Raw genomic sequence first — 11706 nt, 5'->3', positions numbered from 1 at the left:
CCCTCAACTGCTGAAAATTAATTACATTTAACCCCCTAATTAACTGCAAGCCACTTAATTGGATAAGCACAGCACGGATAGCAGCTTAGTCCACATCCACAAGGACTGCTCCATTCCAGGGGTGGGACCAGGACCAAATTCCCAGGGCAGCCAGCTCAGAGGGAACAGGGGACATCCCATTTGTTGCTGTATTTTAATAATAAATCAAATAAAATAGAAAGTGAGGGGGTTTGGGGTGGTCTGACACTGCTCTAGTCATCAGTTCTAGGGATTTGTGGGGGGGGAAAGCAAAAGGAATGGAAAATTCAAGTCCTGACAACTCATTCGTGTCATTCTTGCTTCAAACTACAGCCCCAAACCCCTGGCTTGTAGGAGAAACTCCAGAGATTTCTACATTCAACTCCCCAGTGCAGTGGGGACAAAAATCAGCTTTATTTTCTTGGCACCCTCAACCCTCCCAGTGCAGGTGAAGGCTTGCAAAGTAAGTTAGCATTTTCCAAATTCAGATTATTTTGGCATGAACTCTTCCCCCACCTGAGAGCAGGATGAAAATGGGACAAAACCACACCAAGTACAGATGCAAACAGCACGTGGAACACACAGACTGATGGACAGAGCTGGAGGGGCAGAAATTGCACCTGAAAGCACTTTAAAGATGCACACGCTTGGATTTGTAAGAATCAGAGAGAGGTCACAGACAGAGCTCCCATTTTTCCTCCTCCTTCCCAGGAAGCACAGCCAGAACCTCTGGGAGCAGCTGGAAGTTTTTATCCAGTTCTGCTTCTTTGGACAGAGCTGAGAGGGAACAGCCCTGGCTCCAACTAATCCCGGGGAAAACCAACCCAAACAAGCAGCTTAAGCTGCAGGCTGCCAAATTAATTCCATTTACCTGCAGGGTCACAGCCCCTGGGGCTGAGGGAACTCCCACACATCTCCCTGATTTCAGGGATTCACACTCAGCCCTGTCTGGAAGGACAAAACCCCATTTTCTAAACAGGGAATTTTAGAAGTTATTAGGGTCCAGATCACTTTATTAGGATTTTATTAGGACATGAGGATTTTCTGTCCTTGGGAGGGAAGGTTAAACATGAGGTCACTAAAACCACAGTCAGAAATCCTCTGTGTTCAGAATTCCATAAATTTAACCCAAACCTCAACACTGACTAGAAAATTACCAAAATTCTGCCACTGAGTGACTGCACAGATCAAAGGAGCCCCAGCAGACAGATTCAAGAGTCTGATGAAATAAATCTTTCAACTATTTCCCAATTTTCTGAGAGGTTTTTGGTCCCATTCTTGCCCACTGCAAGCTCTTGTCACAAAGTCATTGCAGCTCCGTGCAGGTGAAGCTTTACCAAACAGAACAGCACATCTTTAAAGTGTATTAGTTCTTGGAGGGGATGAAGTGTCACACCAACAAAAGTACACATGAAATAAAAAGGAAATCAGTTAATGATTTTTATTAAATTTCAGTGTTTCATAAAATAAATATGGTTTATAATATCAAACAGTGAGAAATAAAGCACAAGCATGAAAAGCATGGTAACAAAAGTTACACTCATGACGGTGTTTAATACTTAAGCACTTTAGAAACCATAAAGCCTTTAATTATTTACAAGCAGCAAACTATCTAACATAATTTACAAAGTTGCAGCAGCCTAGCCAGGGAGTCCTGGAAGGGGAAAAAACACGGAGAGACTGCACTGGAAGACCTTCACTCTGCTCTAGCTAGCCAGCACTTTACCCCATCCCCTATGTACAACAACTCTGCACCTTCCATCATCTCCAAGGTCAGGAATTACACCGGATTTAGAACTCAGTTCCTCTCGAGGACGGGCAGGACCTCCTGCACTCGAGAGACACAAATTCAAGTAACACTTCAAAGAAAAGTAAACATGTGCAAACCCACGTCAGAACCTACAGGAGCTGCAGGTAATAAGTGTTGAACCCACGGAGCAGGAGCTTGTTAGCAAATTAAATTAATTTGGGAATAGCTACAGAAACCTACTTGGGAACCAGCTGGGGCCAAGAATGAGACATGGGAGTGGTTAAAAATAAAAACAAAACAAAACAAAGAAAAAAAAAAAAAAAAAAAGGAACTGCAAATGTACCCTGTTACCACAGACAAAAATTTAATCTGCCAAAACACAAAGACTTTTAAGGTCATAACTCAAGATTTAATATTTCAACATGAAAAGAAATCCAAGCCATTCGACTTATTTGGGCTTTTGAAACAAATGCAAATGTCTCTGTTTAAAAATCGCTTTCAAATGAGAAAAACAAATCAATATATATTAATATATCACCCAAAATAAAAAACATAACACACTCTTCATTGTAGAGCATGCTGCTCATTCAGAATAAAGACAGGACAAAGAAAGTAGAATTACATTTCATGATGTAATAAAAACATTAAAATCTGTGATCATTAAGTGCACCATCGTACAGGAGTAGCGTGCTCAGAGTGGAAATGTTCTATACCTACCAGCATCCACCTTTATTAAAGCAAACAAATCTTTAGGACACTACCTGAAACTGAAATCAGAAACTGGGCTCCATTCAGCTTGCCTTAAGTTTCAGCCAGGCACATTCCAGCTAGTAGCACCTGTTATGCCTCTTCATGATTGTATTCCAGAGATCTTTTACATTTGTGAACAATTTTTATATTTGTTTTTTTAGAAAAAGACTGGCTTTTGCAATCCTTGCAATGCTTATTCTACACAGATCCTGCAAGTAAACTCTGTTCTGAGCAGCACAAGTCGGGGCTTTTTTCAGAAATCTGAGAGCACGTTGGCAGTAGGTACAGTACAACAACTGGATGTATTCAACAGTTCCTCAAAAAGGTCTGAAAGGAAGATTTCCCTAAAGACTGTTTAAAAAACCAAACCAAACCCAAAGCACTTCACCCAAGATCTGTTCAATCCTTCTACCCAAGTTCAGAGCTTGCCAACTTTTAAGAATGCCAGGAAAAAGGAGGGAATGAGGTGGAGAGGAAAGAGAATTAAATTATTCCCAATTTGTACCGATGAAAAGCTTCAAGTAAAAGGAAATCCACTTGTTCAAGATCTTGCTACATGCACAGTCCCTCGTCAGCTGAAAGCCACAGTAGTTAGCATTGGGTGTAACAGCAGATTCATCATTCATAAAAAACACTGGCAACGTTCCTTCATCCTCAAGAACTTGCATCCACGGCTCTCTGTCCCGAAGCTTCTTAAAAAATGTCTATGGTTCTGCACATTTCATACCAAACTGGAGGAAAATGGTAAACATGTCTTCTCTCGATGCAATCCCAGTGAGCCAACCTTCTCCCCAGGGGCTGGGTGTCATTTCCGAGTCTGGCTCTTCTTTGGCACCGCGGGTCGCTTGGCCTGCCACAAGTGGTTGTGGATGGTGAGAGCATCCACGCTCACGGACATGGTTTTGGCTGGGATCACGTTAAACTGTTTTCTGTCCGAGCTGTACTTATAGAGTTTATCAATCATTTTCTTGGTGATGCTCTTTGGCCCTGTCCCAGTGAGCTTGTAGATCTCCTCCGTGTCGGGGTAGTAGCAGTAAAGTGCTCGGAACTGGCAGCCGGCGTCGCGGAACAGGATGATGTAGTGGTTGGCATCGCACTTCTCCAGCTCCTGCAACAAAAACAACCACGTTCAGGGGCTGCTCACTGGGAGAATCATGCCATTAATTCATTAAGATGAATAGTTGTTCCTCTTAACATAATTTTCCAGTCCCTTTATAAACCTAAAAGCAGAACTCTAAATACAGGATTGTGTTTTCCACGTGGAAAGCAAAAATGCTCTCCACAGCCACATGACAGGGAATGGAATTCACACTGCACAGTACTGGGATTATGGAATCAGCATTACAGACCCATGGGATTGAGGGTGCATTAATAATTTCAATGTTTACCTCTAATATTGAGTTCTTATGTGGTTCATTCACTTTTCCAGCAAGACAGCAGTGAGATATAGCGTTGTGAATAATGGGTTTGTTGGATTTGCTGCTGGGTTCCTTAAATAATTTTGGACCTAAGGAAGAAAAATAAGTCAAAATTATCAGCCTTACACTTATGAACACAAAGATTTTCATTCAAAGTGAAAAAAAGAAAAAAAAACTCATTATTTTTCTAGAATTACTTGTTTTAGAGATATTAAGTAGAACAAAATATACCTGACAACTTCTCAAAAATAACATGAAACACATCAGAGGTCTTCTTGGGATTTATAATCAATGAATAAAACAAACGAAACAGAAGGAAACTAAACTAAAACAAAGAAGGTACCTGTGTATTCTGCCACTGAAGCAATAGAAGATGCTGTGGAAGCATTCTCCCAGTCTCTCTCTGTGTTTCTGCTGGGATTTCTGCTCAGAATGGGTAAGGACTCCATGGATTCAACTCTGGGAGGGAAATAAATTAAAAATTATATTCCAAGATTTTGGGGGTTGGCCCTGTAATCTCACATAAATGCTGCTGTCCCTGAATGGAACAAAATATTCTCTCTTATCCATCCCAGAACAGTCAGATTCTCCTTGCTAGAAATCAAAGCAAAACTCTTGACTCCTCTGGGAGAAAACAAAACAAAATTGCAAGTTTGTACAGAACACTGCAGTTGGCAGCCACAAAAACCAGATGAATTCAGCAATGCTGATTGTGCCCCTCTGCCAGTGAGGTGAAGCAAACAGCACTGAAGGCCAAAACTGTTCCATCCCCCAGGACCAGAGAAACCCAAGAGAACCTGGCTGTACCTCTGTGAGGGAGTGCCACCAGAGTGAACACTTTCAGGCTCAGTTGTTGCTGCTGAGGCCAAAGACAGACTGGAACCAGACTGAGCACTGCTCAAATTGTCAGCTACAAAACAGGAGAGAAAATGTCAAACACATTCAGTCACAGCAGATTTGAAACTCAGGGAGAGCAAACCAATGCAGATCCTTACGTGTGGAAGAACACTTCGTGCCTGAGTCACTGTAAGATTCCTCACGATGGACCGACTTTGGCCTGGGTTTTTTGGGCTTGGATTTGGGCTTCCCAAGCCCTTGCTCCTCCAAAATCTGCTGCTGCTTTTTCCTTAGATACTCCTGCTTGATGAGTTCTCGCCGAGCCTTCTCCTCTTCTTTCCGTATCCGGTCCTCCTCAGCTTTGCGGCTGCCACAGAACACAAGGACAGTGCACTCAGCATGGAACAGCCTCCTCAGGTTAAAATTAAGAGAAATTCTTTTAATTCTTTTCTGTGCATCATTACCGAGCTTCATCCCTTTTTTGTTCCACCTCGGCCTCCAGCTGCTGCTTCCGCAGCCGAGCCTCCTCGGCCTTGCGCTGCTGCTTCAGGAGGAAGGCCGCACGCTTTTTGGCCAGCTCATCCTCTGCCTTCTGTTCATCCTGCAAAACCCAAAGGGATGGAAGTTTTAAGGAATAGTGGACAATATATTGAGCTGGACATCACAAGATTGCTGATGATTCCAGGAAAATTTGAAGAAAAACTATTCCGTTTGGAAATCTTTATGTTTTTCGAATTGATGAGCATAAATCAAAACCTCTTATTGCTCAAGAAAATATTAAGAGATAGTTTTAGTGTTCCCTTAAGTCTGTGAGGAGAAAAAAAGGGGCTCATCTTACTCTGATTTGTTTTTAAATATCTTTAATCATCACAAAACCTTCTAGACCTGCAAAGTACAATGCAACTATGATGTGGGCCAAGATAGACACCACAAATAATTCCAGTGAATGACAATCAGTCCAAATTAATTACACTACAAAGACCCCAAAAGTTAAATTCCCTGAGACTGAGAGTAGTTTGACTTTGCTGAAAGAATGTATAATATCAGCACATTTGTGGTATTGACAATAATCATTGCTAAAAACAAATTAAGACACTAAATGTTTTGAGAGCAGATCTCTCTCTTTTTTCCAAAAGTAACTGTTTTCCAATGCAGCTTTTTTATATCCAAATATTGCAACCAGTGAAGGCTGTGCTCCATCAGGAGACTGGGAAACACCAGCTCTAATGCTGGGTGAGTGTGTAACAGTAACAAAAGAGAGAAAGGTAACACATTTACCTTGAAGAAAAAACCCACACCAGACTTCTGATCACCTTCACTAATCATATCCGTGGAGCTATCCTGGTTTTCAAGTTCTCCTTCATCTGGAGCTTTTAAGTCAGACAAATCTACTTCAATGAGATTAGCCTTGCTTCTCAGGGGCTCATCCACTGGGACATTTTCTTTTCCTGAGCCATCAGAAGAATTCAACCCTGTCTCCTTGAGGCTGTTATTCATCTCTTTACTCATTTCAGACAGAATATTTGCATCTTTGGAGGTGGAGAGAACAAGTGCCCTTTGATTGCTCTCATCATGAAGTCTATAGGTATCAAAGAAACACTTCTCTTGGGAACCACTTCCATGATCAGGGCTGCTTTCCAGTCCCACTTCCGTGGGTGTCTTTGCCAAGCTATTGGGTGGGAAAGGTCTCAAATGTGGAAGGTTTTCTAGGCTGGGAGTAGGGGTTTTAACACGTGCTGAATTCTGCTGCCTGTCCTTTGGGACTTTCAGCTCTGAAGGCCTTCCTGGCCGGGGAGTCCTTCCTTGGCCAAGCCGCGGCGGTTTCCGCAGGCTGTTCATTCCAGTTGGAGACAGGGGCTCAACAAAATGAATGGAAGGTTTCACCTTTTGGTCCTGAGAGTTACTTCTGGTTCCTGGGGATGGCACTGTTGGAGATTTCATGAGCAGCTCCTGCTGCTGGGATATCTTTAAGATGGCCTGCTGCAGGGTGCTGATGGTTTCATTCAGCTTCTCGATAGAAAGATCACATTCATTTATATCTGCTTCAGTCACGTTGTCTTCTAGGAGGGCAACAGAAATAATTTTACTTTTTTCCAAATCGTGTATAGCAGCAGGGTCTTTTGGTTTATGTTGCTCAGCAAAAGCCAAGCCTTCCTGCATTTTTACTTTTGCTACTTCTTGAGCATCGTTGAGCATTTCTTCTCTCTCCTCCTCCTTCACAAGAAACTCCTCAGATTTGGAACCCAAAGAAACCTCATCTAAATCTTCCCCATTGTGCCGGGAATATTCTTTTGCAAAATGTTCTGGTTTAAGAGGTTGTGGACCATCGGGAGACTTCCCTTTTTTAACAACATGCAGGAAAGCTGCCTTGCCCAATTTTAGTCTCTGCCTTGCTGATAAGGCTTCCATCTTCTTCTTCTGAGCCTCAATGGCCCTGCGTTTCTCTTCCAGCTGCATGTGGAGCTGCACCAGCTCTGAAGCCAAAAGATTAACATTGTCTTTGTTCTGCCTGTTGGGGCTCTGTTCTCGCTTTTGTTTCCACGTGGTCAGGGGTGCTGGGCAGCTTTCTGACCCATCTGGGGTGGTTTTTTGGGAACTACTTGTGCTGGACTTGGTCTCGTAGCTGTTGAGCCTCTGCAGCTTCCTCTCTGCAAAGCTGGTCATGCGGACACTGCCGCTGGCCACGGACACGCTGCTCACCTGGGAAATGGTGCTCAGGCACGGGCTGGAGCGGCCGCTGGCGTCATCCTTGTCCTCGTGTTCCTTCACCTTCATGTCCTCCTGCAGCTTGGCAGATTCCTCCTCACCAATGTACTTAGTGACTATAGGATGGTTGTCTATGGCCACCAAATCCTGGTCAGCATCTTCCATGTCCAAGAGATCTGGCTCTGAGTCGTGTCTCACCATGGTCCAGGTGGCATCCTGAACGTGCAAGCTGAGACCTTTCCCATAATTCACACTGACTTTACTTGTTACCTCGTCATCAGGTTTAGCAGCATGAAGAAAGAATCCTCCAGTGGATAGCTCCTGAGAGGAAGGATCTAAACTGCTACTGGCCAATGGTCTGGAAGCTTCTACACCTGCCTCCCCCAGGGCCATTGCATCTGCAGAACTGGGATCTGCAACTGGAGTGAAATCAGAGCTAGAAATTGGAGTAAAAGTCCTATTGAGGTCATGCTCACCATGACTGCTCGTCGCTTTCTTGCGGATCAAAGACAAGTGTCCTTCATTTAACCTCTTGGTTACAAAACTCCTCTGTTTCCCCTCCCCACACTCATCCTCCTTATTGATGACCTGTTTTTCCTTGGCTGGTTTCAGGACTGCAGGCATTAAAGGCTCCAGGTAAAAACTCTCAGGTTTGCTGTCTGAAGGGTCACTGTTTGTTTTTGGAGACCACGTTGTGGCCACTATGCTGGGCACCCTGGCGGCTGCATTCTGCACCTCAGGGTCACCACGGTTTGGCCTTTCTTCAGATCTGATGATTGCAATGAGCTCTTCATCTTCATCTTCCATTTCTACGTTGTTCAGCAAGCTCTTCCCGTTAGCTTTCACCGATGGAGGGTGGGGCTGATTTTTGGGGGTTACATTGACAATGTTGGAAGCAAGACTGTCCTTGCTGATGGACCTGGCCAGGCTAATGCTGTCACCAGAGCCAGGATCCACATCAGTACTGGCAGAATGATGAAGGGCAAATGGTGTTGGCTGAGACAGAGGCCTAGAAAACATAAGCAGAATCTACTGACACTCAAGCACAACAAGGTACAATTTGTTGAAATAAAGACCATGATACAGACAGCTAAAATAGTTGTTTTATTTTAAAAATGCATCCTGTACCACAAGTGACCAGCAATACCAAGCAGCAACTTCAGATACTTCCATTTTCAACAGCACTTCCTGAAAATAATGGCTAACTTATTTTCAACTGCAAATCTAAAATCAGTCAGCTCTGAAAGTGCACGTAAGGAGAAAAAAAAATTAAGTGACTGTCAGTGCAGTTCTAGGGCAGTGATACCACATTACCATAATCAAATTGCCACAGTAACACTTCCTCAAGCAATGCTGTAATAAATAATTACCTGGGTTTCTTCTCTGGCCATGCCAGAACTGCCCCTCGTGGCTGCCCATCAACGCGGGTCAGAGAATTCGAACGGTGCCGATGGCCTGAAATGGTTTTTAATTGATAATAGTTCACAAATGGTCTTTAAACCAGCACCTTTGCCTCATTTAAGAGCAAACATAGAAACAGAATAGCTCCTTCCCCAACAGATGGCAGCAGAAAACAGATTTGCTGCAGCTGCTACCAGACAGACAGTCAAAGCCTGAAAAAATTTAAATCCACTACATTTCTTAAATTATCTTTATGATTTACTGAAACTCAACATGCTCACCCACTTGTGTTACTGCAGATTAATTAAATTCTAAATAACTTATAGAAGTTAACCTATATTTTAATTATTTTATTGACATTGACAGTCATTGTCTGTTGAAAGGCAAATTCAAGGCAGACTTACCAGGGCTGTCTTCTCCCTGTAAAGATTTTTGTTGCTTTTGCCTCAAAGGGAGCAGTGGATGGGAAGGGCTGAAGGCAGGGCTTCCTCCTTTGCCACTAATTCAGAAAGGCAAAAATTCATTACTACAAAGAATGTTTTTTTTCTATAATCAGAAAAAAAATCAAATTGCAAAGTCACACTGGTAAGTTACCCTCATCCTCTTTAAAACACAGTATCATTTATTTTTAAGAAGTTCATTAACAATAATTTTTTCACATGTAACAACACAAAAGTAAATCTATTACCTGAAATCAAACAAAGTTTCTAAATACAGTAGATTTAAGACGATGCTTATGTAAATAGTAAATTCAAAATGAAGTAAAGGCTGAAATAACGTAGAGGTCACAATGAGATTTATGTCAGCTGAAAACCCTTCATTAACCACATCAGACCATGCTGAAGTTTGTTTTCACAGATCCCCAGAATGGTTTGGGTTGGAAGCGATCTGAAAGACCACCCAGTTCCAGGCCCTGCCATGGCATGGACACCTTCCACAGGAGCAGCTTGCTCCAAGCACCTGACCAGCTCTCCTGGAGCCCCTTTGGGTCACTCAGTTTGTGGCAAAATGACAACATCCAGCAGCACAAATCCCCAGGGTATCCAAAGAGAGGCACAAACAGAAGGTGGAAGAAGATGAAGACAGACTCACAGGTAGTCAGGCTCCTCGGGGTGCAGGTAGTACCTGCTGCAGGCCTCGGGGGCTGCCTGGGCTGGGGGCTGCAGCTCTGCTGGGCTTGGGCTGGCAGGAGTGGCCAGGAAACTGCGCTTGGTGGCGTTGGAAATGGGGACAGGGGGCCGGCTGCTCTTCTGCTGCATCACTGCCTTGACTGGGCACAAAGGGACAGCATCAGCACGACTCACAGGGGCCAGGGAGCAGCAGAACAGGACAGGAAGCTCTCAGATTGCAGAGGGCAGAATGAAAACTTTGTCTACAGTGTAAACTGAAGTACTGGTCTTTATTTCAAATATCTGTCTTCTGGTGAGTTTAATGAAAGTTACATGTTAATAATTAATTAGTCGGTTTAGGGGGGAAAATTACCTGTTCAAAAATTATCCATCCAAAAAATTGGAACGCAAGTGGATCTAGGACTAATTTTCCTTCTACTTTACTGCTTTTCAAAGATCCTCAGCACAAATAAACCTTGGGTAGAAATAAACCTTCCACAGAAACACCACTAGGCAGCAATTTCACTGCAATGTAAGTAATTTCTAAATAACATGCTATCAGTTATCTGTGGTTGCAAACTTACCATCTTTTATTTCCTGGATATCTCTTGGTTGTACAAAGTCTGGTTTGACATTCTCAAACCACCAGAAGAGCTCTGCAATGAACACCATGACATTAGGCTGAAAGAGAAAAAAAGGAAAATTACACCTCACGTTAACAAAACACTCCTGAATTACCCACATCTTATTGAAAAATACATCTTTTATTATGTTTCCTACCTTTAAAACCAAAGGAGCATACAACATGTCTTCCAAGGTGAGGTAAAAGCATTTGTTTAGGTATTCATTTGAGAATTCTCTCAAGAGCTGAATGTTATAGAGGCTGTCTGCAATTGATGTCACCTCCTTCAAACAGATATCTGGGAAGGAGAGAGGGCTGAGTAAGTTCTGGCACTGTCCCAAGGGATCACCCTTCCACCCCCAGCTCACAGAAATACTAAATACAGGAACTCCACAGACTCTACACCAGCACTGGATATTTACTGGCTACCAGTGACATTTCTCTACCTGCTCAGAACCAGAGGGACAGGAAAAGGAGGAAGAAAACCACAGAGAACAGTATCAGTTCCGCATTCATTTCTGAATCCACAGGGGATTCTGCCTATCACAGCCACAAAAAAGGTAAACAGGCTACAGAGAACACACATAATGACAAAATACAAAAGCCATTAAAACCAGACATCTTGATTTGCATATAATAAAGGGTTACTCCTAGGATTCACAGTGTTGGTTCCTTCTGAAAACACTCAGGAGCTCTGCAAGGTACAACATATCTGAGAATTTAAAAACCAATACAAAATGTTGATTTGCAGAAGTTAATGCAACAAGGACATTGATTTATTAAGAAAAACATTTTCTGGGGAAGAGAACTCAAGTTTTGCAATGCTCAAGAGCAACAATTTCTGCAGATTGAGAGAAACTATTTCAAAATCTAGATTTTAAAATGCCAAGTTATGCCAAGAAGAAAATAAGAATTATTAGCTCACACTGGTAGACATGTACTTCATTTTTATGGCATTGAAACCAAGCTCAGTTATTTGAGCAAAGGAAGCCACATCATCTAAAACTGATGTGGAAAAGAAAGGATTCTTTTGTAGTTCATAACATAAAGAACATACTCTTCTAAATACATTAAAAGTAAAAAAAGAGAGATTAT

General features: G+C 42.7%; 1 protein-coding gene across 5 annotated transcripts in view; it reads right to left on the bottom strand.

The window, feature by feature from the left end:
• Positions 1 to 1445: 1445 nt before the first annotated feature.
• CAMSAP1 (calmodulin regulated spectrin associated protein 1) overlaps positions 1446 to 11706 on the bottom strand; it is a 34262-nt gene continuing 24001 nt past the window's right edge. For all 5 annotated transcript variants that reach the window (XM_021543621.4, XM_021543619.4, XM_021543620.4 and 2 more), the window contains 12 exons: positions 10770 to 10909; positions 10574 to 10670; positions 9973 to 10150; positions 9285 to 9379; positions 8850 to 8934; positions 6052 to 8488; positions 5238 to 5374; positions 4932 to 5140; positions 4744 to 4846; positions 4280 to 4395; positions 3907 to 4025; positions 1446 to 3626 (listed from right to left, as the gene is read on the bottom strand). In XM_021543621.4, coding sequence (XP_021399296.1) covers positions 3324 to 3626; positions 3907 to 4025; positions 4280 to 4395; positions 4744 to 4846; positions 4932 to 5140; positions 5238 to 5374; positions 6052 to 8488; positions 8850 to 8934; positions 9285 to 9379; positions 9973 to 10150; positions 10574 to 10670; positions 10770 to 10909 — 4019 coding nt within the window. In that variant the 3' untranslated portion in view covers positions 1446 to 3323. The remainder of the gene's footprint in view (positions 3627 to 3906; positions 4026 to 4279; positions 4396 to 4743; positions 4847 to 4931; positions 5141 to 5237; positions 5375 to 6051; positions 8489 to 8849; positions 8935 to 9284; positions 9380 to 9972; positions 10151 to 10573; positions 10671 to 10769; positions 10910 to 11706) is intronic.

Source organism: Lonchura striata, chromosome 17 (genome assembly GCF_050655825.1).
Source record: "Lonchura striata isolate lonStrDom1 chromosome 17, ASM5065582v1, whole genome shotgun sequence".
Lineage (NCBI taxonomy): Eukaryota > Metazoa > Chordata > Aves > Passeriformes > Estrildidae > Lonchura > Lonchura striata.
Note: the sequence above shows the minus strand (reverse complement) of the source record. Positions and strands in the feature narration are given on the sequence as shown.